General features: G+C 42.1%; 1 protein-coding gene across 1 annotated transcript in view; it reads right to left on the bottom strand.

Annotated features, from left to right (window-relative positions):
• FBN1 (fibrillin 1) overlaps positions 1 to 24,434 on the bottom strand; it is a 307,005-nt gene that overhangs the window by 72,527 nt on the left and 210,044 nt on the right. Inside the window, 4 exon segments of the mRNA XM_060259853.1 lie at positions 3,229 to 3,351; positions 5,644 to 5,766; positions 21,940 to 22,065; positions 23,946 to 24,071. Coding sequence (XP_060115836.1) covers positions 3,229 to 3,351; positions 5,644 to 5,766; positions 21,940 to 22,065; positions 23,946 to 24,071 — 498 coding nt within the window.

The raw sequence follows: 24,434 nt of genomic DNA, 5'->3' as shown, positions 1-24,434 counted from the left end.
TTTACTTGACAAAAATCTTGCTAATATTTTTTCTGGCTTTTTGCCATATGCATGTTTCGTCTACTTCTACATCTAAAGTATAACTTATAATAAAGTGTCATAGGCAACATGGCAGAGAGCAAAACAAACTCAAGCTTAATCTTCATATAAACTAAATTCTTTAGGAAAACTGTGTGTCTGTCACACATACATTCAAAATATAACTCCTGTAAATTAAAATTATTCAAGAAAACAAAGTTAGGGAATGGGAATTTTGACCCTGTGACTCCATTTCACAAAGTGAAGGGTATTGCCCTGAGCAGCTCTAACTCTGATCATTACAGTACAGGAATGGGATATTCTTACTGTCCTTCCCGTGTAGCACAGGAAAGTTTAGAAAGGGAACTGAGATGGGTATGCATTTCCTATATACCCATTCCAGGATTTTCTTCATTGCTTAAAGTAGGGGTCCCCAAGCCCCAGGCCGCAGACTGGTTCTGGTCCATGGCCTGTTAGTAACCGAGCCACCCCCTCCCCCCCGTGGCACCTCCTCCTCCCTCCATAATTTACCATTTTAAGGCCCGGGAAGGAACAGTGAAGCATCACCTTCCCGGCTCTTTAAATGCCAACCCCACGCTGATCAGCTGATCTGTGGGAAAAACCACAGCGAAGGCTGGGCTCCTATGCCCCTCTGGCACGCTCATGATCACCGCTGAGGGCAACAGCAGTGAGCGACCTGCTGAAAAAGTGGCGCCATCCTTGCCTACTCCCCACTTCCTTCCCAAGCCCAGGAAGGAAGTGGGGAGGAGGCAAGGGTGGCACCACTTTTTCAGTGGGTCGCTTGCCGCTGCTGCCTCCAGCACTGATCATGAGTGCGCCAGAGGAGCATAGGAGCCCAGCCTTCACTGCAGTTTTGCCTGCTGATCAGCTGATTGGTGGGGGGGGGGTCAGCCTTTAAAGAGCCCAGGAAGGTGGCACCACCACGCCTTCCCAGGCCTTAAAATGGTGAATTACAGAGGGAGGAGGAGGGGGTGGGGTGGGGAAGGCGGGGGAAGGCCAAATTTGGTGCCTCCACCCTCTCAGCCCTGGGGTTGTGGTGGGGAGGCCAGCCCTGGGGCCAGTCCCTGGTGCCAAAAAGATTGTCTGTCACACTGACTTAAAAACTCCTTGTGTAATCTATAAACTAGGACCAAAGAAAGCACCTTGCTACCTATTCTAAATTACCCCTCCCACTTTGACTTAATTAGATTCAAAATGGTCACAAACAGAAGAAGAAGAAGAAGAAGAAGAATAAGAAGAAGAAGAAGAAGAAGAAGAAGAAACTGAATTTATATCCCGCCCTTCACTATGAACCTCAGAGTAGCTCATAACTCCTCCCCCACAACAAACACCCTGTGAGGTAGGTGGGACTGAGAGAGCTCTCCCAGAAGCTGTCCTTTTCAAGGACGAGCTCTGCAAGAGCCATGGTTGACTCAGGCCATTCCAGCAGCTGTAAGTGGAGGAGTGCGGAATCAAACCTGGTTCTCTCAAATAAGAGTCTGCACACTTAACCACTACTCCAAACTGGCTCTCTTTTAAAGTGTACAATTAGTCTATATTTTACAGAGAGCAAGGATAAAGAACTTACATTTCCCAGTCCCAGTCATCTCCCCCCTCCCCATGTCAAGATCAACTAATAACGACTTAAGACTGGGGGATCATGGCCTAAGCAATAGGCCCTGTTAAAAACATAATGGATCCACTGCTGCTAATGTTCTACCTTAGTTGTTCCCCTTCCCCCCTTTTCTTATTTTGATTTATAACTGGTGTGAAGGAATGAGCTGGCGCCTTCTCAGGGCCTGAGGTGGGAGGAAGCCTTGCATAACAATTCAAGAGCATTTGCTGGCTATCGTCTGAGAAAGTATCTAGTAGTTATGTGTGACTGTTTCCTCCTGTAACTCCCCCCCACCAGTAGGAATGTTTTTGAAGTGTACCTTAAAACCCATGTATCAATGTATTGGTTTAATTATTAGCAAGCTAGAGGCTTGCGCCAGAGTACCGGTTATCAATAAATGAAGACTTAGTATCAACTTTGACTCATTCTTGAATCCGTTGACTTGACACCCCACTCAATGAAGATAATTCATCCCCCGTTCCATCCTTTTTCACCATCTGATAGTTGACTATTCTCAACATTCAGTATAGCAAGCTGTTCCAAAAACTAACGGAGACCAACGCAGACCCAAAAGGCTACTGTGACCCCAAAATTACTATGAGTAGTATAAAGATCCAAGTAGGCAGCTGTGTTGGTCTGAAGTAGTAGAACAAAATAGGAGTCGATTGCACCTTTAAGACCAACTTAGTTTTATTCAGAATGTAAGCTTTCCCTCATCTGATGAAGTGTGCTTAGAGAGCACATGAAAGCTTACGTTCTGAATAAAACTAAGTTGGTCTTAAAGGAGCAATTGACTCCTATTTTGTTCTATGAATAGTATAACATTGCAATTTATAACAACTTAAAGCAAAATAGGTATATATTTGAAGTCCAATGTACAAAAATATTTTGTTGGTAACAATAGTATCCGACAGTGATATTCACAAACAAGTTCACAGTAGATGAGCCAGTTTCATAAATCCCATGGATAATGCGACGACCATTAACTTTCACTTCCTGTTTCAGAGATTTCTTCAGGCTTGGGATTCTTAACAACTCCAAAAGGTCACTGAAGACGTAATTTACAAGATTCCTATGGGACAGAAATGTCTCCGTAATCCTTTCTATCAGGCAATTGCACAAGATAGCTCATGTGTTCCAAAAAGTAGCCAAAACAAAAAACAATTCTATACAGACTTGTAAACCATCAAATGGGGTTCCAGTGCCTACCCGAAAATCCTGAACTATGGATTGAAAACCACTGGTGTACCCGATCTCAAATTTTAGGAGCACCTCTAAACATTATTATTTTCTTAAGTATACCACAGTAACTATAGCAATGTTATCAACATGGCAGAAAGAGTTAAACTAGTTGCTTTATTTTGGGGTGGGGGAGTAAAGAGTTCTGCACATCTAGTAAATTATGATAATGCCACATATATGATAATTTGCACTGAAGTCACATTGTACAGAACAAATGAGCTGACCAAAGTTAGTCAGTGTTCCTAAGAAACAGCCTCTTATGATCAAATCTGTGAATGGCACCCCTCCAAGCAAGCAACCATTCAAAGGAACAAACGTTAAATTAAGAGACATTGGTCCAAGAGAAAGCTCACCTGTACAAGTGAATCCATCTCCAGTATATCCTTCTTTACACAGGCAACGGAACGATCCCAGGGTGTTCTTGCAATCAGCATGTGGACTGCAATTGTGCGTGCCATTGGAACATTCATCCAGATCTAAAGAGAACATCCCCCCCAAAAAACCCCTTACATCAATAAAAACACAACCATTTAGCATTGCAAATTTTGTGTATACTCTAATTCAGGCATAATGGAAAGTCTTGCAGTATTAAGTCGATATAGAAAAACTAAACAACAATGACGGGTAGTCCCTGGGATAAATTGTGCTGCCATAAATCAACAGTATGGAACATTTCAGTATGTGACTCAGTGATAAAAGTGAGGGAAACAAAAAAACTACCAGAAGAGGATACATTTGCAGAAACATAAGACTAGCTACAAGCAAAGATGGCTTCAATAGGGAATTGGATAAATATATGGAGCAGAGGTACATCAGTGGTTATTAGCCACAAGGTATAGATGGAACTCTGCCTGGAGCAGTGATGCTCTGTATTCTTGGTGCTTGGGAGGGGAGGACTTCTACTGTTCTGGCCCCACTGGTGGACCTCCTGATGGCACTTGGTTTTTTTGGCCACTGTGTGACACAGTGTTGAATTGGATGGGCCTTTGACCTGATCCAACATGGCTTCTCTTATGTTCTCTTACGACTCTGAAAGAGGGAAGGGACTACAGTTCAATGGTAGAGTGCGAAGTCTGCATGCACAAGACCCCAAATTCAGTACCTGATTTCTGGTAGCAAGTGGTAGAGAAGACCTTCCTCTACTTGAGAATTGCTACCAAACCCTAGCCTAGGCAGACCAAATGACCTACCCCTACATAAAGGAAGCTTTGTATGTTCATAAGAAATAATACTACCCTGAAGCATACTGTCTAGATTTTTGTGGGAGCACGTAAGAAAAGCCATGCTGGATTGTACTAGTAGCCCATCTAGTCCAGAATCCTGTCCCACACATTGACAAACCCCATTGCCTGGAGGGTCAATAAACAGGGCACTAAGGTCAGTTCACAGGACTGCTGCCTCTGGAACTTCAGAACATGGAGGTACAGAGAACAATGATTCAAACAGTAATGAGACTATGGGTGATACCTAAACAGCTGCTTTAGATGTACTTCAAAACCTTCTGCCTTCCCAGAGGTTTCTTTTTCTTTTTACAACGAACTTCAGACCCCCATATAGGGTTGCTAAGTCCAATTCAAGAAATATCTGGGAACTTTGGGGGTGGAGTCAGGAGACTTTGGGGATTGAGCCAGGAGACATTGGGGGTGGAGCCAGGAACAAGGTTGTGACAAGCATAATTGAACTCCAAAGGGAGTTCTGGCCATCACATTTAAAGGGGGCCTCACACCTTTTAAATGCCTTCCCTCCATTGGAAATAATGAAGGATAGGAGCACCTTCTTTTGAGGCTCATAAAATTGGACCCCCTGACCCAATCCTTTTGAAACTTGGAGGATACTTTGGGAAGAGGCATTGGATGCTATGCTGAAAATTTGGTGCCTCTACTTCAAAAAACAGCCCCCCCCCCCCGCGATCAATTCTCAATTATACCCTATGGGAATCGGTCTTCATAGGGAATAATGGCGTGCCCAGCAGACATTTTCCACCCCCCCCCCACTGCTTTCCAATGACCCTGAAGCAGGGGGAAGGCCTCCAAACTCGTGGATCCCCTGCCCCCACATGGGGATTGGGAACAGGAAAGAAAGCCTGTAGGCAACCTACCCTCATATATCCTAGTGCAAAACTCTTCCATTCCAAAAGCAATCTGGCACGTTGTGACTCATGAGGATCTGCTATTTTTTTTTTTTGATAAACAAAATTTAGCTTCACTGTGGAAGACCCCTAAAAACACTCAGCACAGGCTCAACTTCCCATCAGTGCAATGCGTAGAGACCATGAAGAACCAAGATCTATACTAAACTTCTACCAAGGGAAAAAAGAGGAAGCAATTTAAATCGATCTGATTTGCAGGGGGGTGTGTGTGTGTCATGATTTCAGAACAATTTAAAAATTGTCTGGGCAGCAGTGCAAAGGGCCTACGGAGGTAGCACAATTTACTCCGCTACAGGTTTTTCCAATGTAATCCTAAGCAAAGTTATACCATTCTAAATCTATTGAATTCAGTGTGTTTAGATGGATTTAGCTCTGTTTAGCACTGCGCTGTTCAAGGAGGCACTATATAAGAGCTTGCAACTGTTTATGGACATCTGTGCTGGTACACAGGATTGGATTTGGTGGCCATGGAAGTCATGTCTTTGATTTGATTAACTGGAACAAGGATAAGAGTTTGAATATGAAGCCAGTGGCTACTGCACTGCATACAGAACAATTACTTTCAACACCCCCAACAATGTATTTCAAAGGTCCACCAAATAGAATGCCTCAAACTCACCTGTACATTTGATACCATCTCCAAGCCAACCTGGGCCGCAGCTGCATTTAAAACTCCCAGCTGTGTTGGTACATATAGCATGCCGGTCACAATTATGGGCTCCAATTTCACATTCGTTGATATCTGTGAAAGAGAGGGAAAATTGTGTGTCATCTTTTTCTGAAAGATCTCAGGGCAAGCGTTCATTCCTCGTTTATTTGCTTACTTCATTTATAGTCTGCTTTTCTTGCTGAGCCTCAGGGTGGATTTCAACTGAAGCAATGCAGTAATAAGCAGCATAATATACAACACCAAGAAAATCAGAGGATGCACTACTATAGACAATAAAGAAACATTCAAGGACTGGAGAACAATGCAATGAAATATTGCATTATATACAATAGTAATAAAGCTGGGTTACAAACGTACAAAACAGCATAATATTCACAATGAAGAATACCTTAAATTCCACAGACATTGATTACAACATTATTCACTTTATACAAGGTGTTTCCTGAACAGTTCTGTCATTAATTGCTTTCTCATCTAATAATCAATTGGGGAAACTTCAGGCACAGTATGCAAGCACCCCAAGATTACTGTACCTTTACCACTCCTGAAACTCCTCAGAGAATATTCCAATCAGCCTTGCATTGCCAGAACCCAGCATGGCTCGATTATGTATTGTGGCCAAGTTTACTGTAGGGTACCTTTCCCGGTTCTCACTATTTTCCAGACACGTCACTTGGGTATTTGCCCTTGGGCTGTGCTTTATTTTTTTATTAGAGCAATATCTACAATAACAAAACTTTGTGCAGAAAGAAAATGCATGTTTTTGCGCATGCATTGTATTGGGATGCTGGCAATGTAAGAAGTGCCCCCAGCCCCTTTTCCTCCCAGTGTATATGCATGAAAACATCAGACCCAAGGAAGTTTGAGAAACTTTATGGAGGAATACTCAGAAAAACTGGCATAGGAATGGAAAGGCAACAAGCGGCACAGAAGTTCCAAAATCCTTTGCACCAAAACCACAGCAATAAGGCTGTCTGTAAATTGTCTTTGGGGAAGCGCTATCAGTCAGATGAGACAAGGGGCATCACAATTGCTAAGACTGCAAGGCCAGCATTGCATTGCACTGAAATCCTCATATCTGACTGACAACACAGTTAGAGCTTGGCTGCCTCGACAGCAAAGATGCCACCATTCAGAGTGAAGGCTTTTGCCTTTTTGAGAAGCACCAATAAATCTGATTGGCTATATGGAGTTATGACATCATCATGCTAACAATCTCACCCCCAGCTGAGTGGGAGGAGTTGGAAACCAATTGTTTTTTTAATGGTACCAAAGCAACAGTTGAGAGGGGAAACACAGCGGCTACGCAGTCACCAAATTATGGGGCAAGGTAAGTTTGAGAGAGCAATTTGTACTTTCTTGAAACTCTCACTAATTTCTCACTAGTGTTGCTCTGCCTCCAGGCTTCTGTTTCCCCTGGTATAAGCAAATGATTTCCACCAGTTGCTCCACAGTGCATTTTGACATGTGGCTCCCTCCAGTTTCCCTCACAGCTCTGTGCTGTTGTCTTTTAAGGATCAAGAAACCATGAGGGGAACTGGAGGAAGCTGCGCATCAAAATGCGCCTGCAGAGCAACTGATGAGAAATTTAGGGGGAAACAGAAGCCTGGGGGCAGAGCAATGCTAGTGAGAAATTGGTATCTGTTTTCACTTCTAGCTTTTTTTTGGAGGCAAAGATTCAGCTCAGCTCCAGTTTTAGCCAGAAGAGACAGAAAGAAAAACTCTAGCACAGTGGTTTTCAAACTGTATTGATTGGGTTCTCAAATTATGATACAAAAGATTTTTTCCCCATGTTTTCTGGTAATAAAAAAAACACGTTACCCTTTTCTGCAGTCCCACTGTGAAGTAGGTTGCTACTCAGCATGACTAAAGATACCCACAAATTGGCTCCAAAAAAAGAAAAGCAAAATTTTCATTGACTTTACTAAAGCAAAGGGTGCAGTGTCAAGACTGTACAAACATGTTCTCTATCTTTTCCCCCCTTCCTAATCTTGTTTCCTTACATTTCCCTTTGTGTAAAGCTGTGGCGAGCCAACAAAAACATTCTATTCTAACGCTGACCCTGCATCCTCTGCCTGTCCCAGTGCTTCTTCCGACCAGAACTCTTGTAATTCTTATCTTTGTAAGCAACTTCCATTGGGGGTGGGGGGTGGGCTCAGCTGCATTTTTCAAGTCAAGTCTGCATCATACACACACACAGAGCAAACAAGAGTTGTCAGAATAGTCTGTCGCAAACACAAACATCCATTTTTCATGAAACTCATTCGTGAAGTTTTGTAGTAGGCAGGGCCTTTTTTTCAGCAGAAACGCACAGGAACACAGTTCTAACTGGTTTCATGTCAGGGGTGTGGCCTAATATGCAAATTAGTTCCAGCTGGGCTTTTTCTGCAAAAAAAGCCCCATGTGAAATAATGGTGATGTCAGGGGGAGTGGCTTAATATGCAAATGAGTTCCTGCTGGGCCTTTTCTACAAAGAAAAGGGCCTGGTAGTAGGTGGGCAAAAACTGTAGCCTGGATTTAAAATTGTCTGCCCCATGCAGTACACTGCTGCTGCATGGAGAACATGTAAATTTGCCTTTCAAGACCACAGCAGACCAGAACAGGCGGCAACAACATCATCAACGTTACTCTTCTTTGAGCTTATTTTATGCCACGGAACTAAAGCAGAACTCAGATCACTCTGAGGACTGCTTTTGCATGTTTTCTAACTCCAGAGGACTGCATAATTATGTTAATTGCAGAAAAGCATATGCACTACCAGATTTAACTCAACGTTTCCTTTATAATGCCCCTTTCTTAGGGTTGCCAATCCCCAGGTGGGGGCAGGGGATCCCCTGGTTTGGATACCCTCCCCCCACTTCAGGGTCGTCAGAAAGCGGGGGAGGGGAGGGAAATGTCTGCTGCGAACTCTATTATTCCCTATGGAGATTTATTCCCATAGAAAATCATAGAGAATTGATCCATGGGGCTCTGGGGGGGCCCTATTTTTTTGGGTAGAAGCACCATCTAGTGCCCCTCCCCAAAATACCCCCCAAGTTTCAAAAAGATTGGACCAGGGGGTCCAATTCTATGAGCCCCCCAAAAAGGTGCCCCTATCCTTCATTATTTCCTGTGGAAGGAAGGCATTGAAAAGGTGTGCTGTCCCTTTAAATGTGATAGCCAGAACTCCCTTTGGAGTTCAATTATGCTTGTCACAGTCTTGATCTTGGCTCCACCCCTAATGTCTCCTGGCTCCACCCCCAAAGTCCCCAGATATTTTTTGAATTGGACTTGGCTACCCTACCCTTTCTTCTCTCTGTCCTATGACAAGCTCCCTCTTCTCTCTGCATTAGTTACAGACCTTTTTTGCTAGTTTTCCTGCTGCTCAATCTCTGCTTTACAGAACTCTCTCTCTCTATACCCCACATGTCGCATGCCCTTTTCTTCTGCAGCACTACAGGTCTGCACCCCCTTCTGTGCTACCCCTTTATTTCTTGTTAGCCCACCTCCAGATACCTCTGCACTCCCCCATTTCTGTTACACTTCCTCATCACTTCACCACATCTCTTTGTAACTCAGTTAATTAACTAAGATACACATATGCTTTTTTACTTCCTAGTGGAGACCGACCCAGGCTTACAGCATCATTCTCACCTTTTCCACCTTATAGTCACATTTATATATTCTGTGAGGTAGACTAGACAGAAAGAGTGTGAGTGTGTGCCTTTCCCAGAGTCACCCAGTGAGTTTCCCTGGCAATGCCAGGATGCAAACTTGGGTCTCCCAGATCCTAGTCTGGCATCTAACCATTACACCATGCGGATTCAAAGAGATGTGCTGGGAATCCTCTCCCTTTTTGCCATCTCACAGGACTTCACTCTCTTCACTCTCTGCACTTTTCTGTTTGTGCCTCCATCCCTCTTTTTCTCCCTCACACCATTTACAGTCCAATGAGTGGAGCAGAGCCTGCCCATTCACTAAGCAAACTGAGGTGGTCACCTAGGGCATCAGATTTTTGAGAGGTGCCAAAAAAGGTCTCCTCTCCTGACTGAAAGGGGAGTTTGGCATTAACTGGCTCCTAGAATCTCAGTATATGTTTGGTCTGGTCATCTGTAGGTGCTGGGAAGGATTTGGGGAGGGCTTTTAAAGAGTTTATCCATTTTTACTTTTTATGTTGTCCACTCTGAATGTTCAGTAAGTAAAATTTCCATTTGCACTTTTCTCTCACTTTTGAATTGAGGGAAGGTGCAGCACCAAAGTCATTACTCCCTTTGGGTGCCAAAAATCCTCAGTCTGCCTCCTCAGGTGGAACAAATTATTAATCCCTCATTAACAAGTGGCTCTGACTTTCAAAAAGACTGTTTACAATGCAACTGTTGGAAAATGAATCACTTGATACAAGGGATCTGACAACTATGGGCCAGCCCTAGGAAAATATGGCAATTTTCCTAAGAAAAATATTTGAAGGTGATCACTCAAATCCAGGTGATTCTACATGAAACTTATTCAACCTGGTTTTTTACCTCAGGAGGTATGTATACGGCCTTGGTTACCCTGACCCTGTCAGAAGACAGCTCCATGTTAGGACTTTGCAGAGGAAGGACACTGCAGAGGACAAACCAGACAATAGTAATAGGGTTTGTCTATATATGTATTTACATGGAAAATGTATATTCCACTTCTCCAAAGATAGGGTTGCCAAGTCCAATTTAAGAAATACCTGGGAACTTTGGGGGTGGAGCCAGGAGACTTTGGGGGTGGAGCCAGGAGACATTAGGGGTGGAACCAGGAACAAGGGTGTGACAAGCATAATTGAACTCCAAAGGGAGTTCTGGCCATCACATTTAAAGGGACAGCACACTTTTTCAATGCCTTCCTTCCATAGGAAATAATGAAGGATAGGGGCACCTTCTTTTGGGACTCATAGAATTGGACCCCCTGGTCCAATCTTTTTGAAATTTGGAGGGTATTTTGGGGAGAGGTACTAGATGCTGTACTGAAAATTTGGTGCATCTACCTAAAAAAACAGCCCCCCCAGAGCCCCAGATACCTGCGGATCAATTCTCCATATGAACATATGAAGCTGCCTTATACTGAATCAGACCTTTGGTCCACTAAAGTCAGTATTGTCTTCTCAGACTGGCAGCGGCTCTCCAGGGTCTCAAGCTGAGGTTTTTCACACCTATTTGCCTGGACCCTTTTTTGGAGATGCCGGGGATTGAACCTGGGACCTTCTGCTTCCCAAGCAGATGCTCTGCCACTGAGCCACCGTCCCTCCCCATGATTTTCTATGGGAGTAAATCTCCATAGGGAATAACAGAGTTCCCAGCAGACATTTCCCTCCCCTCCCCCGTTTTCTGACGACCCTGAAGCGGGGGGAGGGCCTCCAAACCGGGAGATCTCCTGCCCCCACCTGGGGATTGGCAACCCTGTCCAGAGAATATACATTCCTAGAAATCTTGTTGAGGGAAGACAACTGAGTGGGAGGAGTATAAATATATGCATGGGAATTCTAAAAAGCCAGGAGGATGGAAGGCTAAGACCATGCTGTGGTAGTAGCTGACCCTTAAGAAAGGTATCTGCAGTGGCCCAAAACCAAATATGAGATCTGGTGAAGAAAGAACAAGCCTTTTTCTTCTGATTGCCCTAGGAGAAGGAAGAAATTCACTGAGGATTCCACATATCAAACACAAGAGGCTAGAAACTCGGGCAAAACAGCAATTTAAAATTGTGGAAGGGCCTTTGTACAGTCATTCTTGACTCTTTGCAAATTTTCCCTTTTGCTGAGTCCCTTCTTTATACAATATAATAATATAGTTAAATAGCTTGGCAGACCCACCCTTCCCCTACCCAACTTTTTATGCAGGTAATTAAAAACAATGGCATGAAACCAGTCCCATTTTCTGTCAGAGGCAATGTATATCTTTGCATGAAAACGAAATATTTCCCTGCATTGTGACCACATTCTTACTGAAATGAAGGGAGAAAAAAAAAGGTTAACATCTGGGATTGCATGTCTGTGGGTGGATGGATTATGGACACAGTTAAATTATGGAGGGCAAGGGGGGCTGAAAACATGTTTACTCATTAAAATGGAAACAATTAGTAATGGCACCGGGGATGAAATCGCTAGATGCAACTGTAATAGCACCCAGTGGACATTATCTAGTTTGTTCTCATGAAACAAGGAACCTACATTTCAAAGCTACAATTGCATTTTTGTAATTCCTTAAGGGGGGGGGGGGGAGAGTGTGGGTGCTTTTGGCACATCTGCAAGAACAAAAGAATCCATTCTCCCAACACACACACATTTCCCTCCCCCATCGTGTCAAGCTGTTTGACACAAAATGCACGTTATGTTTAATACTTGTCACTAAATGCTGTGTCACTGAGGTCTCCTGTCTGGGAACAGGAAACAGAGCTGCTGGCACTGAATCTGAGCAGAGAAGTCAGGCCTTCAGACATAGCTCCTTATTACATTTTAACAAAGGAATCTGGACGGTGAGGATTAAAAAAGAAAAACAGAAAGATCCAGCTCACTCCACTGTTTGCCTTCCAGGAGCAGCTGCAACTATGACATTAGCGTTTAGGCAAAAAGGGTTTTTTTATAAAAAAAGGAAGGGGGACATGAAGCTGACTGGTGAGAGCACTCAACTTATTGTGAAGAAGCATTTAGAAAGGGAACTGCTCTCACACACACTTGGAATCGTTAGGCAAACTATTAAAGTGGTCAGTAAAACTCTCCTATTCTCTAGGGTTGCCAACTCCATACTGGGAAATTACTTGAAGGTACAAGATAGTGCTCAGGGAAGAACTCAATGGGTTATAATTACAATGCCATATAGTTCACCGCAAAACAACCATTTTCTCCAGGGGGAACTAATCTCTGTAGTCTGACAGTTCAACTGTAATTCTGGGAGATTGGAGGAGAGCTGTCCCAGAGGCGCTTACTTAATTGTGGGGTGCCTCAGGGGGCAGTTCTCTCTCCGATCTTGTTTAACATCTTCATGTGCCCCCTTGCCCAGATTGCCCAAAGGTACGGACTGGGCTGTCACCAGTATGCTGATGACACCCAGCTCTATCTATTGATGAGCGGCCGGACTGGCGACGTCCCTGTAAATCTGGACCGGGCGCTGCAAGCCGTGGCAGGGTGGATCAAGTCGAGTGGGCTGAAGTTGAATCCAGTGAAGACAGAGGTCCTTTGCATGGGTCGCGGTGGGCCAGGGAAGGAGATCTTCCTACCAGCCTTTGACAGTGTGTCGCTGATACCAGTGCGCAGGGTCAAGAGCTTGGGAGTGCTACTGGAGCCTTCCTTGACAATGGAGGCACAGATAGCAGCCACTGCTAAAGCCGCCTTTTTCCATCTTAGGAGGGTGAAGCAGCTGGCCCCCTTCCTGGAACGTGGCGACCTAGCAACAGTGATCCATGCAACGGTCACCTCGAGGTTGGACTACTGTAATGCCCTCTACATGGGGCTGCCCCTGTACCAAACTCGGAAACTGCAGCTTGTGCAGAATGCGGTGGCCAGGCTGTTAGTGGGACTACCTCGGTGGGAACACATGCAGCCTAGGTTGCGGGAGCTGCACTGGCTGCCAATTGTGTTCCGAGTTCGTTACAAGGTGCTGGTTATTACCTTTAAAGCCCTATATGGCCGAGGACCTACCTACCTTAGGGACCGCCTCTCTCCATATATCCCCCAGAGAGCACTGAGATCTAGCTCCCAAAATCTTCTAAAAATCCCTGGACCAAGGGAGGCCAAACTGAAAACAACACGAGAGCAGGCCTTCTCAATAATGGCTCCCCATTGGTGGAATCAACTACCAGCAGAGGTTCGAGCCCTGCGGGACTATAATCAGTTCCGCAGGGCCAGTAAAACTATCCTTTTTCAAATGGCCTACAAGATGGAATCCTGAAGTGACATCTAGCCATCCGATATATACTGTGTTGTACTATAGCACCTTTAACTGTTGTGGTTTTAATTAATTTATTTAAATGTATTTTATTGTATAATGTATTTATCATAATCATGGCACTTTCCATGTCTGTGAGCCGCCCTGAGCCTGCCTCGGCGGGGAGGGCGGGATATAAATAAAAGTTCATTATTACTATTATTATTTGTTGCATTGAAACCACTCTTCAGCAGTTTTCAGTTCTATTTTGCCACTTTGTATTTTTAGTAACTGACTATATGACAACCACTTTTCTTCACCTATCTCGGCTGTAATTTTTATTACTTCAGCTGGTACTATCAATAACGGTCTTCTCTCATCTCCATACTTCTTATATTTCATCCACGTATTTAGCAAATTATTTCTTATACAATGGTGAGAGAAAAAACCGTCCATCTTCTTTTTCCCATAATACAAGTACGCTTGCCAGCCAAATTTATTTCCGTGACCTTCCAGCACTAAGAGCTTTTTGTTTAACAGCGTTATCCATTCTTTTATCCACACCAAACAAACTGCTTCCTGATATAATTTTAAATTTGGTAATTGAAATCCACCCCTCTCTTTTGCATCTGTCAAAATTTTAATTTTAATTCTTGGTTTCTTCCCAGCCCACACAAATTCTGAAATTTTTCTTCTCCATTTGTCTAATTGTTTACTATCCTTCACAATAGGAATAGTTTAAAACAAATACATTATTCTTGGTAGAATATTCATTTTAATTGCAGCCATTCTACCCAACAATGACAAATTAAGCTTGTTCCATTTTAGCATGTCTTCATCCATTTTACACCATAACGTCTTATAATTATTTTTAAACAGATCAATATTCTTCATTGTTATCTCCACCCCCAGATATTTTACCTTGGAAGTGACTTTACAACCGGTTAGTCTCTGAAGTTCTTGTTGCTTGTTTATTTGCATATTTTTACACAGAATTTTTTATTTTTTTTTATTAATACAAAGTCCCGCCAACTCCCCATATTCTTGTATTTTAGCTAACAGCAAAGAAGTAACTTGTATGGGGTTTTCATTTATAAACATTATATCATCCGCAAAAGCTCTGTATTTGTAAGTAAATCCTTTTATTCTTAATCCTTCTATATCTTTTTCTTCTTGGATCTGCATCAATAATATTTCAAGAGTCATTATAAACAACAATGGTGAAAGTGGACAACCTTGTCTAGTACCTTTACTAATCTTCATATCTTCTGTAAGATCTGCATTTATACATAACCTTGCACTTTGTTCAGAATATATTGCTTTTATCATTCTTATAAAGCTTTCTCCCAGCTCCATTTTTTCCATTACTGCAAACATAAAGTCCCAGTTTAAATTGTCAAATGCTTTCTCTGCATCTGCAAAGAATAATGCTACATCTTTTTCTGGATGTCTTTCATAATATTCTACAATATTTACAACAATTCTAATATTGTCTCTTATTTTCCTTTTGGGAAGAAACCCTGCTTGATCTTCCTTTATAAAGTTTATCAAATACTGTTTAAGCTGTTCAGCTAAGATTCTTGTATATATTTTGTAGTCATTATTTAATAGCGAAATTGGTCTATAATTTTTTACATTTGTGACATCTCTATCTTCCTTAGGTATCAACGAAATAACAGCTTCCTTCCATGTATTTGGTATTTTCCCTTTTATTCTTATCGTATTCATCAACTTCTGCAATTTTGGTATTAACTCATCTTTAAAAGTTTTAAAATATATAGCTATATAACCATCTGGTCCAGGTGCTTTTCCATTTTTCATTGCGTTGATTGCTGCTTCAATTTCTATTTTTTCAATTGGATCATTCAAAACTTTTGCATATTTTCAGTTAAGGGCTCTATTTTTATCTTTTGTAGATATTCATCAATCTTCTCGTTCTTTATTTTAACACCTTGAAATAATTTGGCATAATACTTAAAAAATTCTCTTTTTATTCCCTCTTGGGTAACATCTTCTCTTCCATCCACCACAATTTTATTAATAATTTTATTTTCCCTCTTCTTTTTCAGTTGCCAAGCCAAATACTTCCCCGGTTTATTTGCTCCCTCAAAGGTTTTCTGCCGCCATCTTTTCAAACTCCACTCCACTTCTTTATTTAACAAATGTCTCATTTGAGTTTGTAATATTGTAATTTGCCTTATAATTTTCTTTTTCCCTGGCCTTTTTCTCAGCTCCCCTTTTTTTTTCTTTATTTCATTTTGAATATCCAACAACCGTTTCTCTTTTTCTCTCTTGTCCTTATTATTCCAAATAATCAACATTCCTCTCATTACTGTTTTATAAGCATCCCAGACTGTCTTAAAGTCTATATCCTCTTTATCATTCATTTGAAAAAAAGCTTTAGTTTCCTTTTCTAGGTAAGTCACTATTTCTTTATTCTGTAGCAAATCTTCATTCAGTCTCCATCTTCTCAACTTCTTGGACAATTTTGTAATCCACATTATTGGGTTATGGTCAGCCCCAATTTTAGGTAAAACCTCTATTTTCCTTGTTATAAGACCTAAATCTTTAGTTCCCCACGTCAATTCTAGAAAAAGTTTTATGTCTTGCTGGAAAAAAAGTATAGTCCCGAACTTCAGGGTTAAATTTCCTCCATATATCTTCTAGATTTTCTTGTTTAACCAATTAAAAAAAGACTTTGGCAGTTTTCCTTCTTTACGGTTGTTTGTTTTCCCTCCAGATCTGTCCAATGAGTTAACTGTTCCATTAAAATCTCCCATTATCAAAACTTGGTCATAGGTCAGTTCATCAAGCTGTTGTATAATGTCTTTTAAAAAAGTATCCTTTGCACCATTAGGCACATACAATCCCAATAACAACAATTTCTTTCCATTTAATATTGTTTCTATTGCTACAAATCTCCCAACTTAATCTTTAAACACTAATTTTGGCTCCAATTCTTGTTTAATATAAAAAATCACTCCCCTTTTCTTCTGTTCAGCCAGTGAAAAAAATTCTAGTCCCAATTGTTTATTCCATAAAAATTTATAATCCTTTTGTTTAATATGCACTTGTATTACCGTTTTGTTTCTTAATCCAATGAAATGTTGCCTTTCTTTTTTGTGGTGAATTTAGTCCATTTACATTCCAAGACAGTAATTTGTAGTCCATCATGATGCAAATTCTTTATTTTCTTCATAAAATCTACGCATTTCCTGTGCATTTGCAATTGTGATTTTTTCCCCCTGAAGTTTGAAGCTCAAACCTTCAGGTATTATCCATCTAAATCTTATTCCATTATCTCTTAATTTTTCTGTCAATTTTTATATGTTCTTCTATCATTTATCACTTGCCTTGGCAGCTCCTTCATGATTCTTACTCTACTGCCTCCCACTATCAATGTCTTTTCAAAGTTTTGATTCATGATCTTTCCCACCATTTCCTTTGTCATAAATCTTATAACAACATCTCTTGGTAGGTTATTTTTCTTGGCATAAAGTGAGTTCACTCTATACATATAGTCATACATGTTTTTAGTCTCTTCAGGATCTTCCTCTAAAAATTCTGCAATTATTTTTATTATATATTCTTTTAGATCACCATCTTCCTTTTCAGGTACTCCTCTCAGACGTATCTGAGTCTCCATCAATTTGCAGTCATGGACTGTCACTTTGTCTTGCATTTTCAACAAGGTGGAATCATAGAGTTTCATTCTGCCTTCTACCTGTTGCACTTTCTTAGATGTTTCCTCTGTTTCCTTTCTGAGATCCTCCATATCTTTTTTAATCTCTTCAATAATTTCTTTTTTCGACTCATTTATCATCTCTCTCATACATCATTCTGGCCTCCATTGCTTCTAATTGGTCCTGCATTTTTTCTAATGAAGTAGCCCTTGTATGGGGTTGCTTGTGTTCTGACATTTAAAAAATAGCGAAAATTTGGACCTCACCAATTTCAAATTCAACTATCAGATTCAAAAGAATAGAACTTGCCTTTTATAACAAGCCTAATTTCGCCGTCCTCCAAGCTCCCAATGACAAAGATATTTATTTTTAAAGTTTTTAAATGTTTCAAAATGGCAGTTGCGACTTTTTGCTGCTCCTTACAATTTTTTCCCCTTTTAAAAACTTCTAAAGTCCACACAAATAATATGTCCAATAGTACTTATCTTCTTGTCCTCTTCTCAGTTAATTCCAACAATTTTTAATGTCTCGAACACTTAGCCGCCCTGAGCCTGCCTTTGGCGGGGGAGGGCGGGATACAAAAATAAATTTATTATTATTATTATTAAAAAGCTTATTTTAATTTTAACCTCCAAGCAATGGCTGCCGCAATTTCTCAATGGTATTGTATTCCTAGAGTAGGTTTTCCATCCGCTACTTCCTGCTTTACTTGCCACGAAGTCTCATTCACACTGGTAAGGAGATTTCACAATACTTAACGTACTTCCTGTATTGCTTGAATATGCTGCAGGTCTGTGATGATGGTGCTCTTTTTTCAAAACCACAAGTAGACCAAACAACAAATTCCTTTCCACTTTTTAACACTGTCCTTTATATTTACAAAGTCCAAATTTCACCTCTTCCTCCCTTCTTCTTCCAAGCTTTCTAGATATTCATTTCCCACCTTTTAAATTTACTCCATTAAACTGTAAATAGTCCCAGAGTGAAAGATAGTAATCTGTACCTTCTCTTCCAATTATCCAAGTTCCCACCGGTCTTGCGAAGCTTTAGATGTTTAACAATGTCCAAGAAGGTTAGGATTCTGTCGAGCTTATGTCAAACAAATGACTCTGAAAATTTCTGCAGATGATGAAAATGCAGCTCTTCCCAGAGACCCTTCAAAGCCTCAAAGGAGCGCCCCCCCCCCCAGGACTCCCTTTTAGCCAAGGTAAATCTCCTCAAAGTTTCCTGTGCATATCTTGGACTAATCTCTGACTGAGAAAAGTAGGCAGTACTTCCACTACCCCGAACAGAAGTTCCAGCCTGCTCCCGTTATGAGAAGCAGCTCAGCTCAACATTTTCTTGCCCCGGAAGTCCAAAGCAGCCATTTTCTCCATGGGAAATGATCTCTGCCATCTGGAAATTAGTTGTAATTCTGAGTGATCTCTAGCCCTCACCTGGAGATTGGTAACAATGGTTCCCCAAGAGGAAATTGCTGGCTTGGAGTCTACTCTTTCCAGGCCCCACCCCTTAAATATCCAGAAATTTCCTAACATGGAGTTGGCAACCCTATTTCCTTCCCTTTACTTGCCCATGTGACTTTAGGTTTCCATCGCCTCCCCCTTCCCTGAAGCCTGCCTCTACATAGGCAAAGAATAGTCTTTCTCCACAGTGGGGAAGACAAAGCAGCTTACATCATTCTCCTCTCCCCTTGTGTGATCTGAAAAACAATGCTGTGAGGCAGGCTAGGCTGAAAGTCTGTGACTAGTCCAAAATCACCCATTCATCTTCTACAGCAAGAACCTGTGTCTGGCAGGCCCCACCTTAGTAACACCTTTCAGATCAACCGTCTGGCAGCCCTAGTCAGCACTGGGCCCAATGAGTTCTGCCTCAGATGCCTTTAGTGACACCTTTCAGACAAATGGTCTGGCAGCCCTAGTCAGCACTGGGCCTGATGAGTTCTGCCTCAGAGGCCTTTAGCGGTATCTTTCAGACCAACAGTCTCTCTCTAACTTTCTCTGTTGCCTCCCTCCTCCTTCCTCCCTCAGCCAATTAAAGGAAGGTTTTCTTTCTCTCCTCTGTGAATCAATGTGACAGGTGGCTCAGCCAATGGAAGATAGTAAGAAGAGTCAGTAACTGTCAGATCTAAGGTTGGTTGCATTTGACTGACAGAATCAGCTTTGCAGGGTAGCAACAGAGGAGCAGACTCAACCAATGGCACACAAGTACTCTTGATTGATAGTTTGATGAGCCAAAGGTTGATGAAGTGCCATCCCACCCAGTCCCAACAAATCAGGATGCTGGGATTTGCCAACATGAAACTGGTTTTATGTCTACAGATGATTATGATTGTTGTTATCCCACCCTCCCTGCAAGTGGGCTCAAGGCAGCTACTGCCCCTCCGCTCTGCTTGCCCACCCCAATCTTTCTGTTCCAAGGCTCTCTCTTATCAGTTCTGGACCCTTATCCTCACTTTTCTAATGCCACTCAGTCCTGTCTTTCCTTTGCTCCCTGCTGCTCCTGGGGCAATGCAAATAAGCATTACCAAAGAGATTCAAGAAAGGCATCCCTCTGCTGCAGAAACTCAACTGACCTAGTTCTCATCTTCCATAAAAGGAAGCTGCATGGGTCCTCCCTGCAACTGTAAGCAATTGCTGGAAAGCTTAACCCAAGGAATGTAATGCCACACATGGAACTTTAACAACACAGTAAAACACCCTCTTCTCAAGGCCATTCTGTTCATGGGGCTGGGGGGACCTAGCTATTCAGTCTTCCACCAGAGAAAAGAGGCTGCATGGGGGAACACCAAGCTGACACGGGGAAATGAGAAAGATGCCCTTTGCTTGCTGGCAGCAAGTGAAAAGCAGCTGAGATCCACATAGGTTGCCATTTTATCTGGTCTTTTTGCAGGTATGTAGCCTGGGAGAGGACAGAGGCATGAGATGAAAGGCAAAAGCCAAAGGAAATTTGGCCCTTTGGCTTGTCATGGTTCACAGTCTAGGGCCTGCAAGAGTCAACCTTGCAGATCTGAACCAGACCAGATTTGTTAGTTTCGTTTGTCTATCTGTTTTTCTCTTTTAGAGGCGGGGGGGGGGATATCGTCTTTTCTGTAAATCCCTTTGAGTCCTTAAAAAGAAGACTGCAGATTTATACCCCACCCTTCTCTGTGAATCAGAGACTCAGAGCGGCTTACAATCTCCTATATCTTCTCCTCCCACAACAGACACCCTGTGAGGTGGGTGGGGCCGAGAGGGCTCTCACAGCAGCTGCCCTTTCAAGGATAACTCCACTGACCGAAGGCCATTCCAGCAGGTGCATGTGGAGGAGCAGGGAATCAAATCCAGTTCCCCCAGATAAGAGTCCGCACACTTAACCCTTACACCAAATTGGCTCTCTTACAGGGAGAAAAGCAGCCCCAAAATACTATTAGTTTCCTGATTGTGAGTAGAAAGCACAACAGGATGACAAGTTCAGGCTTCCCCTTCCCCTAGAAATGCTAAGCTTTCGAAGGGTAGGGGGCTTTCTATGTGTGGGAAGCATGACTCTGCCATCTGCATTCCAAAGCAATACATGAGCATTTTTCTGAATGCTTAGATCGGCCTTCGGTGCTGGAATGTCAGTCCAAGAGGGACAAAGGATTGCTTAGACCCAGCTCAGCTCATAAGCAAACAAGTAGGAAGACAGCTGTTACTAATGAACATGATGTTCCTACATTGTTCTTACCTAGAATCATTTTCCAAATATTTCTGAAGTCTGCTTTACAACATTAATCTCAGTTTCTTAGCAGAAGTGACTTACTGGCCTGCATACTTGTCTCGCTCGAAGCTGTAAGAGCTGTGCTCGTTCTAAACCTGTATTTAAAAAATTAAGTTAACCATATGCTTGTGTTTATATTTTAGGCAACAGCTATGATCTGGAACACCTTGGCTTGAACACCATCATCCTGTGTTATTAATGTGGCTGGTCCTCGAGCCTGAAGGTTCAAACTTCAGCGCTTTTGGCTGGCAACCAATATGAAAGTCGTGGACGTTTCTGGTTTTGTCAAAATACCTCAACGTAATTTAGTTAAGTTTTGTACTGCTGCCACTTTGAAAGCACGAAAAAAAAAAAAACCGATTCAAAAATGTATTATTTGCCAAATCATCATTTGGAGTAAAAGGTCTGCTGTTTGCATACTGGGGTGTCAAGTTACCAAACCCAATTCTGGTATGGTTTTATTGATGTGGCCCTTGGTGGTCTTGTCATAATACAGCAAATTGGTTCAGTCCTGGTCTCAGAATGGATCTTTGCCAATCTCTTAAGGTAGAATAAAACTCCGCACGAAGGCTTTAATGGAATACAGGACAGCTCTCATGTTGCTTTTTCCTTATTTAAAAAAAAACTCAAAAAGAAAATGATACTGCTGTTGCAACCCAACACAGGTCATGCCATGATATCACAGCCCACCAGACTTTTACATCCTTATGGCTTTAACTGGGGGAAAAACGAGAAGGCTTTTTAAAATTAGGCATCTGTATATAAAGAAAGTGGCCAGATTGCCACTCCAGCGAAGCTGCAGACTGCAAAAGCAACAAGTTGTGTGTTTTCTTCCTCACAGTTAAATTGGCGCTACAAGCCAAAGATGAGGTTTAAATACCCAAGGATTTTACAGAGCGATAAACTGGTACGTTATGATCCAGCAAACACAACTAATTCATTAAAATAAACAGACATACCTGTGCAGCCGGTTGTTCCTTTTTTGCCAGAATAGCCCAAATCGCAGTGACAGATAAATGAGCCTTTCGTGTTCTCGCAGCTTCCGCTCAAACAAATGTTCGGGTTCAGGTCACATTCATTAACATCTGGGGAGAAATGGGGATGAGAGCCGTATTTGTAAGACAGCAATCAACGTTTCACTTTAGATTCAATTTAAATGATGCAATTTAAAACATCCTTAATGATACAAAATATAATAAGGAAACAGCTATGAACAGGGCCGACCCTGCCACTAGGCAAACTAGGCAATTGCCCAGGGCGCTGGCCTTCTGGGGGCATCGAATTGGGTGCCCCCATGTGACTCAATGAAGGAGGTCTCCCCTCCAAATACTTCCCAGAGTTGGTCCTGCTCAGCTTCTGAGATTTGACAAGATCAGGCTTGCCTGGGCTATCCAGGTCAGGGAGCAATTTCAGGTTTTGTGCTTTTCATTTTCCCCACTATTAATCTGTTTCTGAAAAATGGTTACCAGTGTGGAGGGGAGGGGGGTGCCAGAAATTAGCCTTGCCTAGGGTGCCAGATAGTCTAGGGTCGGCCCTGGCTATGAAGTTTCAGCAAGGGATATGAGACAGTTTTGTAAAATCCACAAAATCCCTGCAAAAATCACCTGCAAAGTCCCTGCAGAAATTTTGGCAAAAGATAGGTTAAAGTTGAAAAATTCTTCTACCGTTTGGAAAGCAGATCTTGGGGAATGAGGTTCCATCTCTGAACCTCGATCTGTCAGAACTTTGTTAGGCTTACAGTGCCGTCCTAAGCAGAGGTACACACTTCTAAGCCCACCTGATCCAATGAATTTAGAAGCGTATAACTCTTCTTGAGATTGCGCTGTAAGACAAGGAATGGTTCTCAGGCTGATCTAGTAGCAGCAGCTGAGGAACCTGCCTTCGTCAGGTCAAAGGCCATGAGCATCTAAGAGGAATTCCTTGCTTTTCATAGTTTCTGCAAGACCAGCATCAACAGATCCTAGAAAATTTCAGGGGAACCACCTGCCTTGACTCCTTGGTAAGTGCTCCTATGCATTTCAGATATGACAAAAAGAATTAATTTAATTACTTAGTTGCGAATTCCTGTCCGCATGAGTCCTAATGCTAATTTATCCTAATGATAAATTAATGTGGTCTAAAGTCATTAGTTGTTTTTTCCCCATTAAGGAATTTTCTTTTCCTGTATCAAAAGTACAATCACCTTGTAAGATCTTAATGTTCTGCACTGTCTTCCTATGTGGAACCTCTACAGATTATGCTCCCCCTCCTCCCTCAGTTTCAAGACTGAAAGATCTGAAATAGTTCAATTGGCATTCCAGTCCTCCATATAGGCAGTGAAACTGAAATTTTGTCAGCCCGGCTTTATTCTATATATCCCTCTAAGTAAAGTGCTCTAGAACATCACAAACCATTTCTATTCTAGACAGAGTTAATGGGCAGCAATTCAACAAGCTCTGAGATATAACAGTTCAGAAAACTAACAAATTGGGGAGGTGGGTGGAGGAATAAAGACATTCAGGGCTTTTTTTGTAGCAGGAGCTTCTTTGCATATTAGGCCCCCCGCCCCCCTGATGTAGCCAATCCTCCAAGAGCTTACAGGACTCTTAGTACAAGGTCTACTGGAGCAGGGAAGGTAACTACTAAGCAAAACAGTGAAGGCTGAAAAATAAACCTTCTCTTTCCCTTCCTCCTCCTTCCCCCCGCCCATATGACTTTAAGGGAATCTGAGGCTGCATGCCATAGACTGATGAAGACATGCAATCTTTGTCTGGACTGTTTGTGCCATTAGCATCTTTCAAGTGTGCTCAGATCTTAACAATCTACATAAACTAGTCTTTATGCGTAGCAGCAAAAAGCACAGACTGAGCACTTGCTTATCTTCCCACATCAGAAACTACTGCTTGCTTCTACATCTTAAAATCACTGTTTCCTTTCCTTCTGACACTTACACAAGATTAGGATAAGAGAGGGGTTTTTCACTTGCCTATACAAGTCTTCATGTCCTCAGATGTCATAAAACCATCATAACAAAGGCACCTGTATTCTCCAGGTATGTTAGTGCACTGGCCTCCATCGCAGATGTTAGGATTGTCTTCACACTCATCAATATCTAGAAAGTGAAGTAGAGAAAAGTAAACCCAAAAGTTAATGAACACCAAGAGCTATGTAAAGTAAGTAAAGTAAATTTATTTTTGTATCCCGCCCTCCCCCGCCAAAGGCGGGCTCAGGGCGGCTCACAGACATGGAATACCATGATTTAAATAAAAAGCAATGTAAACAATTGTACCTACAATGTAAACAATGTACCTACAGCTCCCTGGATTCAGCCCAGTTGAGTGATGCCTGTTTTCCAAAAGCTTAAATGCACAATGGCTCTGCCATGCATGCTAAAAGCACCTGTCTTCCTTTTTACCAGGTTGCCCTAAGAAAACTCAGAAATGCATACGTGGACCTCTTTTGCATTTCTTCATCT

The sequence above is a fragment of the Heteronotia binoei genome, chromosome 19, assembly GCF_032191835.1.
Source record: "Heteronotia binoei isolate CCM8104 ecotype False Entrance Well chromosome 19, APGP_CSIRO_Hbin_v1, whole genome shotgun sequence".
Lineage (NCBI taxonomy): Eukaryota > Metazoa > Chordata > Lepidosauria > Squamata > Gekkonidae > Heteronotia > Heteronotia binoei.
The sequence above is the reverse complement of the archived record's forward strand: the minus strand, read 5'-3'. Positions and strand labels throughout refer to the sequence as shown.